This window comes from Columba livia, chromosome 11 (assembly GCF_036013475.1).
Source record: "Columba livia isolate bColLiv1 breed racing homer chromosome 11, bColLiv1.pat.W.v2, whole genome shotgun sequence".
NCBI classification, from domain to species: domain Eukaryota; kingdom Metazoa; phylum Chordata; class Aves; order Columbiformes; family Columbidae; genus Columba; species Columba livia.
The window spans coordinates 9,319,510-9,333,714 of record NC_088612.1 but is presented as its reverse complement, the minus strand read 5'-3'; the positions used below and the strand labels follow the sequence as shown (position 1 = coordinate 9,333,714).

Here is a 14,205-nt window from a genome sequence, read left to right as displayed (position 1 = left end):
CAACGGCAGTATAACTTCGCAGGATAATGACACCAGGTAACAGACATGGGCCAGGGATTGATGGAGATCATAGAAAATCACCTTTAGCAAGCTACATGGAACATGCTCCATGGAATGAGGACATCTTTATCGTTTTGTCTTTGCTGTTTCATTACAAGTTCTCCGTTTGGTAGCCAGAGCTTTCTAGATCACTGAAAGCAATGCATCGTGCCCCAGAGGAGACCAATAGCATACCTCTACCTCCTCATCCCCAGCCTTGTTCTCCATTTTCCAGTGGAGCTTTCTGCCTAAGCTTTGCTCTGTAGCTGAACAGCAATTCCCGTTTCATGGATGTGAACGTTTACACAAGGGTCTTTTCATCCCTGCCGGAATGCTGGCTCAGCATTCGGTGCTGGCTTCAAAGTGCAGTGTCCATGGAAAAAGCCGGTTCGCCAGTATGGAAAAGCGAGACTGGTTTTCCAGTGTTGCTCTGCGGCTTTATTTTGCCCTTCAACCATCGGTCCACACAGGGAGCTGTTACTGGGCAAGGAATACCAGCATCTCTCATTTTCAAAAGCAACAAATAGAGATGTTTTCTTTAAATGATTTAATACTGCATTTAGCAGGATAGCACTTAAAGCTATGAGTTCTGTAATAATCAGATTACTTTTTTCTTACTATAGATAACATCGCCTCAGAACTGGAGAATTTTATGGGTCTGATTGAGACAGTAACAGGGTATGTGAAGATTCGCCATTCCCATGCATTAGTCTCCCTGTCTTTCTTGAAGAACCTGCGGTATATTCTGGGAGAGGAACAGGTGGACGGGTAAGTGTTCAGATATTTGTAAATGTGATTTCAGTTTAATAAAAAGCCACAGAGATTGTCTCCTAATAAACATTCATGTACCACTTAGTAGAATCTTCTCTTCCACTAGTATGCAATGTTTTTCTCCTAATGAACACCATTGCACAGTCATCGCTCATTTGGATTACTGGCCGAGTCAGCATACTAAATTGAGTCTATTAAAAGCATTTGTATTGTAACTTTGCTGCTGCTTTTCACTTTAGGTTTTTCTGGGGAGATTCTTCACGTTGATGAAGTGTCCTCATTTTTCTTGTTTTCATTGAGAAAAGAGCATCTTGAGAAACAATTGGATTTCCTTGCATTTCTTCACTGTTGGATTTTAGCAGAGTTTTATGGAGAATTTCAGCTGAAAGGGTACCCAAACCTTTGCTAACCAGGGAGTGCAACTGCAAGTGACCCAACTAGTATGATATTGTTTGCAAGTTGCATTTTTTTTCAACTCTGTGAAATGCTGATGTTAGGCGATTATCCGTTGAGCAGAAAAAGAACTGGTCACAAAAAGTAAAGTAGATCCCCTGAAGTGTTTTCTGGGGGCTATATTGCTTCTGTAATGTATATAATTACACAGTGTGGGATACTTTTTGCTGTGTATAACTCCAGTTTTCCTATGGTGGTAAGAGATAGCCATGACAACTTGCAGTGCTGAGATGTGGTGATGGCCCTTCAGCAAACAGCCTTGCTCTTTCTCTTCCTGAGTCAAGTAGCTGTCCCAAGTTTAAACCAGTGTTCTCTGGGAGAAATAAGTCTCCCTCAATAATGACAGAACTATTAAATGAAGAATTATCAGAAATCATTTAAGAATAGGTAGTGGGAGGGTCATGGGAAAGGTTGCTTGTGTCTGCTTTATCTGCTCCAACAGGATAAAGTTACAGCATGAGGGACTCTTCACAACCTCCCTCTTTCTCTCAGGCCAGGCTTTGGTCAGCCGTAAATGCTTAAAATTCCACCATGTGACAGAGCGAGTTAAAGGGCAGCTCTTCATCCTGCACTTGCAGAAGCACGCTGTCCTTTTCAGTAAGAACACCGGCTCTACAGAAAAGCTTGTTTCCAGTTGCAAATCCTAGAGGCTTGTCACTTTGCCGAGCACGAGGCTCATTCAGCCCACTTACGATGTGGTGTGTGCTCTCACAGATACTCCAATTATTGATTTGCCTTTTCTTCTCTCCCTTGTTCGCTTTAAATTTGAGTTTAGCTTTGTGTTTCAAGTAGTAATTATGTTTATGGTACCTTGTATGTCAGCAGGCAGAGCTGATATGAAGGGAAAAAGCAGGTTTTTAAATCGATTCCCAAATAGAGAAGTAAATGGTGCAGCTTTGCAGAGGAAAACGGGACCGAGTGGGGAAGGCAAAATAGATCCATAGTGAAGAGCTACTTCTGCTAAAATTCACCTGTGCTAGGAAATTACTGCAGTTACTTACTGTGGGTCAGGGGCAGTCTCTTTGCTTGGAAAACGTCAAGCCTAATTTAGGCATTACCAGAGTCCAAATAACATTTCCAAAAGTGCTCAGATGGAAGCAGGCACTCGGCAAGGAAGAACGGAGCTTGAACAATCACTTTGGCAGAGTTCTGAACAGCAGGGAGTGGAGTCTTAACCTGGGAAGTACTGGACTGCTGAACAATAGCTGTTTATGCCCCATCGCTGTGGGGGGCAAGGGGGAGGTTAATTTCACATCCATTGTCATAGTTGTTCATTACACAACTGACCCCATCACCACCTCTTTTTTTTTAATTGAACTGGACTAACAGAATGGTACTTCAGTATTTCTTTCTTCCTTATTCAGTTGCTGGTGCCTGCCTCAGTTATCGCGGAGAATAGGAAGTTCAGAGGGAATTTGTTTGTTTTCAGAGTATTCGTTGCCTCTTTTGAACACCGTGTCCATAGTGAATGTGCTCTCATGGCAGGAAAAAGAAATTCTCTTTGCAAATAGGGAAACTGAAATGGAGAAGTGCTGGAGGTACCTCGGTGTCATTTGCAGGATTTTGATTCCTGGTCTGGTGTTTGCTTTGCCAGACCCCTCTGTCCTCTGGGGTGCTGCGTGTTCCTCGCTGTCATCGGCCGCAGCTGCCGTGTTGATGGATGGCATGTGGGCAGCGCTTCTCAAAGTGTCTCCAGGTTGGGTACTTGGAAAATGAAGCATTTGTGGCCTTGAGGAGCGAGTGAGGATGGTGGCTGAGGCAGAGTTGCTCCTCTGGAACTGACCGGCTGCTGTCGTGTCTCATCTTCTGCAGCAGATTGGGGGCAGTCTGTATAAAAGCAAAACAACTCTCCCCGTTTTCTGTGTTGTTTTGAAGCAGGGGCATCAGTAGCTTTCAGGCTTGTTGGAAAAGAAAGTGAGTTAGGGAGTTAGCACACTGGCTTATTTGGGGGGGGGGGGGTGGGGGGGTGGGAGATGGGATTAGGCAGCTCATCAGTTTACCTTTTCAAATGGGACAAGAAAGTGCTGAGCTTCAGTATTTATAAAGGTGCATTATTTCCAAATCCACAGGTTAGTATAAAAGCCCCTCGTTTCCTATCCATGTATTTACCTGTGGAGGTGAATTCTTGACCAAAATCACCACATCTCTTCAGGCTGTCCCACAGGGTTACTTGTCTTGTCCCTGGGTAGTCGGTCTGTCCCAAACCTCTGCTGCCTGGTCATCTCCTGCAGCTCATCCACTGCTCCAGCCACAGTCCTCTGCCCCTTCTCATTGCCTTCTTCGTGCAAATCCCTTACCTTTATGGATCATGCTTTACTCTCTTATCACTATTTTACTTACCTGATCGTTATCCCTTTCAGGAGCTTTTTAGGCCCTGTACACTATGCAGGAGGTCAAAGGGTGATGGAAAGCTTGTTGAGATGTTTTCATCACCCCATCTCCTTTTGGTTTGGATCTCATGTTCTGCCTCACTGCTTCACGATGGGCGACCGCGCACAGATGTAGCATTGCGTGCGGATACAGCGTGAAGCAGGTTTTTGTGCATGCAGTCAATAATTAAGTGGCCGTGGGTGCTCTGCAGTTGGGGATACACATCACGTAGTGGGAATTCTCTCTTGTGGGTGTGCTTGGGTTATGCAGACCGCCTTGAGGCTTTTTATGGCAAGCCTGGGACCAGATGTGCCTCCTACTCCTGTTCAGAGGTTCAGCCTGTCCTTCAGGCCGTAATCTCCAGTCATTCCCTTAGTTACTGTCTCCAGGGTTTGACTGGCAGTGCTTTGTTTTCCTACAGTGAATCTTTTATTCTTTCCATGCTATCTTCCTTGGCATCCTGATTTTTTCCACAGCTGTTAGAGCCAAAGTCTGATATAATCTTTATTTATAACTGTATTTATAACCTAAGCCCTAAGTGCACTCTGCTTGCCCTCTGCTCCACCTTTCAAGCCATGCAGCACTGCACCTCCCCTGGGACTGGGACTGGATGAAGCCCTCCAAGTGCGTTTTCCCTGGTGCTTTGAATGGCGCTGGAATAGCTTCCACTAATTTATACTCTCAGTGTATGTATGTAAACCCTTAGGACCTGTTTGTGTTGCCTCAGATGGCTTTAGCATCTGAGCGACGGTGACTCCCAGCTCTGGCCCAGTTGCTGTGTGAAGCACCCGTGTGTGCTTGATTTGCCTCCTTTATTCACACTCTCCAAAGCTTAGGCTCATTGCTTTAATACAAGAATTATCTCTGGTGTCTAAAGCATAATTACCACAGTTGTGAGCAGGAGGCAGACTAGTCTGTTATTAAACATTTAAGATGGTTTCTGTAGTCGTGGAGCCACACGTCTGTTTATTGTGTTCAATCTGAGTCCAGCTTTTTTTTTTTTCTTTCTTTTTTCCTCCTGAAAAGCTTAGTTGCCATCACTTAATCACACAGCTAAGTATGGTGAAGTGTCATCTCAGCAATACACAGGGAGCTGCAGGGATTTTAGTCATCTGTAACAGAGTAATAGGTGTCTCAAATAAACACGGTTTTTGATGATGTCTGTCAAATCCCACATGCAGTTTAGCATCTTGTTCTCTCCTGGCAAGATGCATTTAAAGCACAAACATGGATGTGCTCCTTTGTCAACTGAGCACATTTTTCTCAGCATCCATCTGAAGTGGCACCAGCTAGCTTGACTTCATTAGCCATCAAGTCCTGAATAATTAGGGGACAGTTGGAAATGGGAGAAACAACTTATATTTCACATTTTTTCTGAAAATATACTCATCATTTTGCTATGTTACAAGAAACTGCAACCGTGGTCTGCACAAATTCCAACCAGAATATACAGTTTTCACTTCAGGCTGGATAAGAAAGGAATTGATGCTAAATTTTAAATGAAGTAGTTGAAGGAAGACCATAACTAAGTAGTATGTCAGCTTCCTATGAGCCCCATGGTTTGTCTGCCATGTTACTCTGTAGAAACTGTGACTGTAGTTAAAAGGATTTGTAAAAGCCTAGTTTAACTACGCTGACATGGGCTTAGCGATGGCTTGCAGAGGTTACGAGGCCTCATTGTGTTAATAATGGATTTCATGTTGATGTAGTTAACATTGGTGGGACTTTCCACGGGAGAGTTTGATAATCCTGCCACGATGGTTTGGTTTGATTTGGGTTCATCAGCTCCACAGACCTTTTACTCATTTCCCAATTGTTTGTTCCTGTTCCTACTCTCCCAAAATGTGTCTTTGCAGGTATTGTCTTGCTGCTGATGCAGAGGCTGTAATCTTGCTTTTGCCGCACCTGTGTTTTTCTTCCAATCAAGTGGTACCATGAATTTCTTAGTAGGATTTACACACACAACTTTACATTTCGTGTTTACTTAGCACGATGTAGGAAATCTTCATTGGGCCAAGAGGTAAACTAAGACAGAGAGGCAAGGAAACCTCACTGTGCAAGCTCCTGTAGTTACTTTTGAAATGTAAACAAGGCAGCTATGTTCACAGTTTTATTTTATCATCAGAACCGCACCATGCTTCTCCTCCCGTAAGGTATGCAGGGTTATTGCTTCCCACTTGCCACAAAATGGAAAATGCAGTGTAGAGACCTGCTGTTCAGAGGATATGGATTTATATTCCTCATAACAGCTTCCACACAATTAGTAAAACATATGTTGGAGTGGCCTTCACCTGGTGTGCTGTCAGCTTGGACTGTTGCGGTTATTTCCCTGCCCTCTGACCAAAGTGAGCGTTCAGGAAAGACTTGCTCTGTGGAGGAGAAGAAAATCCTCTACTCTGCTGAACACCCATTTAAAGCATTAAGAGGAAACACAGTCTGCTAAAGTTTGCTTGTAGTAAGGTATTCTTGGAATTGGCTGTGAATTAAAACTAATACCTTTCCTTCAAAAATCTGTCTCTAGGAATTATTCCTTCTATGTGCTTGATAACCACAATCTTCAGCAGCTGTGGGACTGGAACCATCATAACTTGACAATCAAGGAGGGGAAAATGTACTTTGCATTTAATCCTAAACTGTGTGTTTCTGAGATTTACCGGATGGAGGAAGTTTCAGGAACCAAGGGCCGACAGAGCAAAGGAGATATAAATCCAAGGAACAATGGGGAGAGAGCCTCTTGTAAGTAAAAGCCATTTGATGAAGACGACTGCTTTCCAAATCATGTTTTTTTGTGACAGCAACAGCATATAACAATAAGAACATACCTGGAGAGTAAGAAGTATGGGTATATCCAGCAAGGAGCAGTTTCTCTGTTTCCTTCACAAATGTACATCATTATTGGGTGTTTTCTCAGATATCTGCTCTTTCTTGAAACTAAGGCTGCCGAATAACAATTCCATAGACGCCAAAACAAACTGTTGCTGTTGCGTTCAAGCTTTTTTTCTCCTTCTGCCAAGTATTATACCTTGTTGCTAGAAACATTCCTTGTAAACTTAGTTTTCTGTTCTTTATTTTCAAATTATTTGCTTTCAAATTGAGAATACTTTTCAGTATTCTAGAGTATTTCTAAATTTCAGTGTCTCTGCATTTAATTTTGGATTCTGCAATGATCAAAGTTACTGGAAAGTTTTCTTTTGGTGGTCTTCACATCAGGTCTCCAGGTGTAACCAACACATTTAAAAGCACTGTCTCCCCTAGGAGTTAAGGTGACAGAACGCTTACAAATTTGACCTCATACTCAGACTCTTAGAACTGACAGTGTGTTTTAATTTGGTCTGTTTGTGGTGTTCTCGGAGCTGAGTAAATTGAAATGGATCTTATGTGCGAGTCCAGTCCCCTTGTTCTGGATGGTGTTTACACAACTGGGACGCATGCTCTGGGTGTCTCTTTAGGCGGGATGCAGAGACCGGAGGACACAGATCCGTGTAGCACAGTCCGTTCCCTGCGCGTTGCACAGAGCAAATGCTGCGGTGCTGGAGGGGTTACGGACGTGCAGCCCGGCCTTTCCGCCACGGAGCCCAGTGCCAGCTGCTGCCCGCTTTAAAAAAGCATTACAGAAAGCTTTCTGACTCTGAGAGGGGGAAAAGAATCAACAACAGCTAAACTGCCTTTGAAACGATAGCACCAATAGTGCCAGTGTACATGAGGGTGAAAACCCCTTTATTTTCAGAGGCTTCTGTGGAGCATTGGAAACTAACTCGCAGTTGACACTCGGAACACAGTTTCTACATGCGAGAATGAAGTTTTTAAAATGCTGTTTTGTTTTGGGTTGAAAGCTCAGTGGTAGTGAGAAGTCATTTATCTCAAAGCTGGATCTTCCATCCAGCTCTGTTCACAAGAGGAGCTGGAAGCTGCTGCCATCGGATGGTTGTGCCGTATATGAACTGAGTTTTGTGGTTCTTGGTCCAGCCTCTCATGAGTAGGAATGTAAACTGCTTTGTCCTTTCCATGTTGTCCAGAGCAACAAATTGTAGTCATCAAAAGTTGTCCTGGAAGGTGAGAACGCAGAGAACAGTTACAGCTCTGCGTGTGTGTTGGAGTTGGATGATAAATTTAGTGCTTCTAAGCCAGTCCTGTGAATAAACAGACCTTCCATTCCTCTCTCCGGGAGAGTCCAAAGTAGTTCTCAAGAGCTTTCTGATGATGCTTTAAAAGAAAATCCACTTCAGAAAAAACGTAGCTCCAACACATTGTGAAATGATTGCCAAGGTCACTGCTTACCATTAAGCACACGAACGTAGTAGGATGAAATACAAAGCTCTGCAGAGACAGAGGCTGTTGGTGTAATGTGGTGTCATGGGCACTACTGGAAAGGCTAATTAGCTAAAACTGCTACCTAAGAAACGGTGGAAACTGACAGGCGATGAGAGGCTAACTCTGTCACGTCCTTTCATTTTGTATTGTAGGTGAAAGCCACATTCTGCGTTTTGTTTCCAACACAACGCTCAAGAATCGGATTAAACTAACGTGGGAACGGTATCGCCCTCCAGATTATCGAGATCTCATTAGCTTCACTGTTTACTACAAAGAAGCGTAAGTAGATGTCGTCAGAGACCAATCAGAATGGTCCAAGGAATAGGAGACAGTTCTGTTCTGACTGTTGGTTTATTAACAAGAGAAGTTAGTCAGCAGAGTCCTTCGGGTGGTTCTGTTTCACACAGTTCATACATCTAATCCAGTTTACATATTTCATCCTCAAGTCCCACTTTTGTTCAAGTTCTTTTCTTGGTGGAGCACAAGCCCCTTTTAAAAAGAGGATTGTTTTGAGTGAACCCTACAAATGGATTCTAAATCCATCGGGAAGTTTCAAATTAAAAAAAAAATATAAAAATCAAATGAGATGAGATGGATGGCTTAGCCCTTCTCAGGGGTCTAATTTGGAGCTCTCCTAAGTTGTGTCATTGTGTTTACCAAAACCTCTTCCTTCTCTAGTCATAGTACTGCCTAGAGAGCATCACAGATCAGGAGTTTGCCGTGTCACCTTGATAACTTGTCTGCTCACGGTTTGGGGTTATTTAGTTTATCTAACTTGGGAAGTTTCTGCATTAGTATCTCTTGATAATAAAGGAGTGGGGCAGTTGCTGGAGGATCCTAATTTTTTGGGAGGTGTCTCTGCCTTTGCACATCCTTGTAGTGTCTCAGATTTAAAATAGACAAAACAAAAATTGTAATGCTTGGAAATAAATACAATTTTTATTCTGTTTTATTTTGCTATGGAAAACAAGTACGCTTTATTTGTTTCACTGAGCGACACTGAAGTGAGGCACTCTCATAAGCATATGACAATTTTTAGGAGAAAATAAGTATTTTGCACTATTTTTTTCTTTAAATATTTCAGACCATTCAAAAATGTGACTGAGTACGATGGGCAAGATGCGTGTGGCTCCAATAGCTGGAACATGGTCGACGTTGACCTGCCACCGAACAAAGAGAACAATCCTGGAATTCTGCTGCAGGGATTGAAACCTTGGACTCAATATGCCATATATGTCAAGGCTGTTACTCTCACAATGATGGAAAACCATCATATTCATGGAGCAAAAAGTGAAATTGTATATATACGAACCAATGCTGCAGGTGAGATCCTGGGCTGTTGGGTAAGAGGTTGATAACACTGCAGGTATGCTTATTTTTATGCATGTTCTGTTCTTAATACAGAAATTATATGCAGAGAATGTGCATAATGCTAGAAAGTTTCAGTAACTATGAAAGCGGCATTAAGATTTGAATTACAACTCTGTGGTTGTTCAGACATCATTTTCCTTGGGGACTATGGCAGCTTTTTAGATTTAGGATTTCAGACTACTATTGGTGAAGGTAAATATAAGTACAGTTTCAGACTGGGACTACAGGTTATTGCAGTTGAACACTTAATAACTATTGTTAGTGGAGTCTAAGTAGGAATTCTTTTCTTTGAAATAGATGTTTTTTCTTGTAGTGTGGATATGGATTGGGATTCACTTTGAAAGTTTGCATCAAAATGCATTGTAGAATGCTCTACATTTAAATACCTTCCTTTTATTTTTTCCCTTCCAGTGCCATCCATTCCTTTGGATGTTATTTCAGCATCCAACTCCTCATCCCAGCTGATTGTGAAGTGGAACCCTCCCTCTCTTCCCAACGGCAACCTCTCGTACTACATCGTACGATGGCAGCAGCAACCTCAGGACAGTTACCTTTACAGACACAATTACTGCTCCAAAGGTAGGAACAAGAAACGTGGTTGTGTTGAGACGCCTGTGACTCTTACCTGCCAGTGCACTTTATTTATTAGAGCTAAAACCTTTGCCATGATTCACAACTCTTTTGTGAATAATAGCAAGTAGAAGGGAATGGATTGTTGCTGTATTGGTAGTGTGGAGAGGAAAGAAACAAGTCACCTCTGTTCTTCCTTTTAAGATAAAGTCCCAATTCGAAGATACGCTGATGGGACCATTGACACAGAAGAAGCTACTGAACCCACCAAGCCAGAGGGCTGTGGGGGAGAAAAGGGACCTTGTTGTGCTTGTCCCAAGACAGAGGCAGAAAAGCAAGCTGAGAAGGAGGAGGCAGAGTACCGCAAAGTCTTCGAGAACTTCCTTCACAACTCCATCTTTGTCCCCAGGTAATGGATTTTGGACGCTTTCTCTTTGCAAGGGAGTTAATAATTCCATTGTTTAACATCTCCTAGAGCTCAGGCTTCCTGGACATGAGACCAGACATAGATAACACCTGAAACACATAAAAATTGTCTTTCCTTTTGTGAAACAGTATGCAGCCTTACTTTGCAGTTTCTCTTATTCACTAATTTTCATCTCTTTCTCAATTTTAGCTAACAGTAAGAGTTCTTACCTACATTGTACAAGGATTTTAGTGATGGTTTCTTTTCAGAGTCAAGAGTCACTTGAGGAGCTCTTTGTCTTTAAGGGTTTTGGAGATGAGCAACATGTGGCAGACAAAGGGTTTCAGATGTGATCTTTCCCTAAATAGCCATTTAAGTGCTTGTGTTCCCAATCGAGAGATTTATTTGCCTTTGAAATTGAGGGTAGAGTCACCTCGCAGAATTGAAGCTGGTTTTCCTTTCTCACGGCACTAATTGCAAAGGGCACGTTGGTTTCCTGGGTCTGTGCTGCAGAAAGTATTAAATATGCCCGCTCTTCCATGGTAAACACTACTGCTTACACATTAAGTGCAATAGTAATGATTTTATGCTGCAATATAGAGTAGATACTACTGAATTAATTGGTGATTTTGATGCTTGAGTTTCGAATTTCTCCTTCATGTAAGCTTGTTCTTACTTTAGATAATTGGATCCTGGGGCCTTGCACACAGCGTATAGCTGTTATGTTACCATCTATAAACGATCACACTTCAATTATGCGTGTTATCTTGTTGTTTTTGTTGGCAGGTGAAGTTCATGGTGAAATCCTGTGTTTGAGAACCCTGAAGTGTGGCATTGCTGTTCATTAAAACTGGTTTATGTCTCTCTCCATTGTGATTTTTGGACCTTTATTCAAGGATGTGTTGGACTGACTTGTCTGGGGTTGGGACTGAGATATGTGTAGGGTCTCTTAGGTTTGTCCAAAACACGAAGAACTAAATACTGCCTCTCGTTGGAAGCAGGGAGTGTTGTATTTGAGCTGCGTTTGTCACATTTTGCGGTTGGACTTGTGCAGTGTTTCCTTACTGATGACATGAAGCAGCTGCAGAGATGGGGTGCAGAGAACCACCAGTCACCACGGCTGGCCAGGGTGTAATTCCTGAGCAGTGTGCAGTCTTGTCAATGTGATCTGAAATAGCACAGCAAGGGGTTTTGAAAGGCACGTGTCAGGTCTAAACTGCTTGAAAGTCTGTTACAAAGGAATTTTTTTTGTTTCACCAAAGCTTTGTTGTTTTAAATGTGTTGTTTATCTTCTCCCAATTTTTCTTGCGCTCCTGCCCTCCCCAAGGAAACTCGCAGAACCTTGAACTCAGTGACAAATAAACTGACCAGTTCACAAAGAATTTCCTGAAAGCTTGACAGTTTCCCTTTTTTCTGAACTTACTGCCATAAGGGTGTGTTTTGTAACAGCGAGGGCAGATAAGGTGCCACACTCAGAAATAGCTGCATGGCAAAGCGACTTTAAAGAGACTGTATGTCAGGGAAGTTAAAGATTATGAGCTATTGAGACATCTCCATAGGACAAATCTAAGCAGCTCATTACTTGCTGATGTCTATTTTTTTTTCTTCTCTCTTTCCCAAGGGAGAAATTAATTAATGTGTTAATGCAAACCTCAATAGTAGTATTAGTTTCCAGTGTTCTACCTGTCTCTAGGATATTATGAAAGAGATACAGCATGTAATACAGCATGAAAATATTTGACTGGGTGGTGTTAAGGTTATTAAACAGCCTGCTGGTGTGATGGTGTGTGCGGGTTCCGGGTACCCGCCTGTGTTACGGCAGTGGTGAGGCACATTTCACACAACAGGAGGGTGGTTTGTCTCTAAGAGATACAACACAGGAGGATGAGTTACTCTTCAAGTGTTTTGATTCTCTAATGAGCAGGAGGAGATGGGCTCTGTGTGTGGTAGAAGGTATCATTACTGAGAAGTAACGTGACATTTGCCATAATGTAGGATGCCAATTAGCTTTTAAGCTAAATGACCCGCTTTTTTTTTTATTTTATTTTATTTTATTTTCAATTTGATTTAATTTCTTACAGTGTTGTTTTCTAATTTTTCTCTTGCCTTTTTCTTCCTTCCTCTCCTTTAACAGAACAGATGATTTTTCATGTTTTTATCTCTAGACTTATTTCCTCAGATGCTTGTTTTTTGTCTTTATCTGCACCTTTCACGACAGCAGGAAGCTGCTCGATAGAAAAGCAGTGGTGTCAGATCTCTTGATGTTTTAATCATGTTTGCCTTGTAGTTACCCTGCAGGTCTTTTTCTCTACCTCGTGTGACTGTAGTTTTCACCAACAGATTTTGTGCTGCTTTCCCTGTCTTTTTCCCCAAAGGCAAGGTAGGACTGTAGGGTTCCTTTCCACACACACTGTGCTCCACACTGATACCATCAGAGAGTTGGAACTTCATGTCTCCCATAAAAGCAGCGATAGATAAAAAGTAATGGTTTTGGGGTTCTTGTCTTATCATGTGCTTTTGTGGTGAATTGAAAATGTACTTTTTATTTTCACTGCTTTTATCACAAAATCTGTGCAAGTGTTCATCAGTTCAGTGCTGGGCATCCTGTGAGCTTTTAGCTCTTCAAAAGTTTGCTCTTTCCACTGAACTAAAGCATTAAATAAATACTTATCCTAAGCAAGGTGAATAGCTTTAGTAACTTCCATAAATCCCAGTGTAGAGGAGGTGCAGGTGCTCAGATCTGTGTAACTCCCCTGCACCCCGCTGACATGTTACAATGTTCACTTGCATGTTGCTTTAAACAATTTCTTGGTAACTTAGGAAGATTTTTTTCCCATGTCTTCATTTATTTAACAACTACTCAAGATATAGTAAAAGGAGCTTGGAAAATGTTGTAGTAAACTCCTAAAAAAATGTCATCCAACCTGTGCCAGAAGATTTCAAAACCAAGGCAGGCTGTTCTTGGCTCTCTGCAGCAGGCTGTTCTGGGGCTGAATGTACAAGACGGTATATTTGACAGCGAATTAATTTCTCCTCTTGAGTCATCTCTCTTCCTGTTGTGTGTTTGAGGGAAGCCTTATTCGCCCCATTTGTAACCCACTCTCTGCTAGAAACATGTCAGGCTTTACCTTTGTCCTTGGTCACCGTTGCACTGACGCAAGTCCAAGTGACAAGTCTAATGTGTAGCAGTTGTGTTGGTTTGCCAATATCAGCCCAATTCTAAGAGTATTTTCATATTGACACTTGTACTGGTACTCAGACCCATCCTCTACAACAGTTCCTTAGTCTTGAGAAAGTAGTGGTGTTGCTGTAAATCCTCAAGTTTTCCGCTCTGCATAGATTTCATACAGATGCCTGTAAGGCAAAGCAAAGTTGGTTGGTTAACTCTTTGCTGTACGTGATATTAATACCCCATTTTCTCACACAGGATTATCGTTCCTTTGCAGAGCTTTTGTTTGGCTGAGACAAGCAGAGATACACAAAGCACCGCACATTAGTGGTTGTTAACATTCATGGTTTTCAGCTGCTTTCCAAGGTTTCTTTTCTCACTCCAATACATTCAAAGTTCTGTAATTTTATCGCAGCTGAAAAGAAAGTCAGTGTTGCTAATCCAGTGAACTTCAGAACAGTTTTTCCCCCCCCAATTTTTCAACCTCTAACATCTCACTTTTATTTTAAGTGTCACTAAATAGAAATCTAGGATGCTTATTGATAAACAGTGAAACCATTTTTGCTGGTTGATTTATTTTGAGGTCAGAGGTTTACAAGTGTGTCTTGAAGCTTCAGGGTTTTGATTTGTTTCTGACTAAGAGAGCAATAGGGTGTGCAGGTTTGGATTAAGAGGAAGTTCTGTCTTGTTTTGCAGTTTATATAGGGTTTTTTTGATAGCAGAGTTACCTGTTTTACTGGGGTTT

General features: G+C 42.0%; 1 protein-coding gene across 4 annotated transcripts in view; it reads left to right on the top strand.

Annotated features, from left to right (window-relative positions):
- The window catches only part of IGF1R (insulin like growth factor 1 receptor), a 170,221-nt gene that overhangs the window by 127,946 nt on the left and 28,070 nt on the right, over positions 1-14,205 (top strand). For all 4 annotated transcript variants that reach the window (XM_065076665.1, XM_065076664.1, XM_065076663.1 and 1 more), the window contains exons 5-10: positions 663-807; positions 6,155-6,369; positions 8,097-8,223; positions 9,029-9,267; positions 9,727-9,894; positions 10,090-10,294. In XM_065076665.1, the coding sequence (XP_064932737.1) occupies positions 663-807; positions 6,155-6,369; positions 8,097-8,223; positions 9,029-9,267; positions 9,727-9,894; positions 10,090-10,294 (1,099 nt within the window). The remainder of the gene's footprint in view (positions 1-662; positions 808-6,154; positions 6,370-8,096; positions 8,224-9,028; positions 9,268-9,726; positions 9,895-10,089; positions 10,295-14,205) is intronic.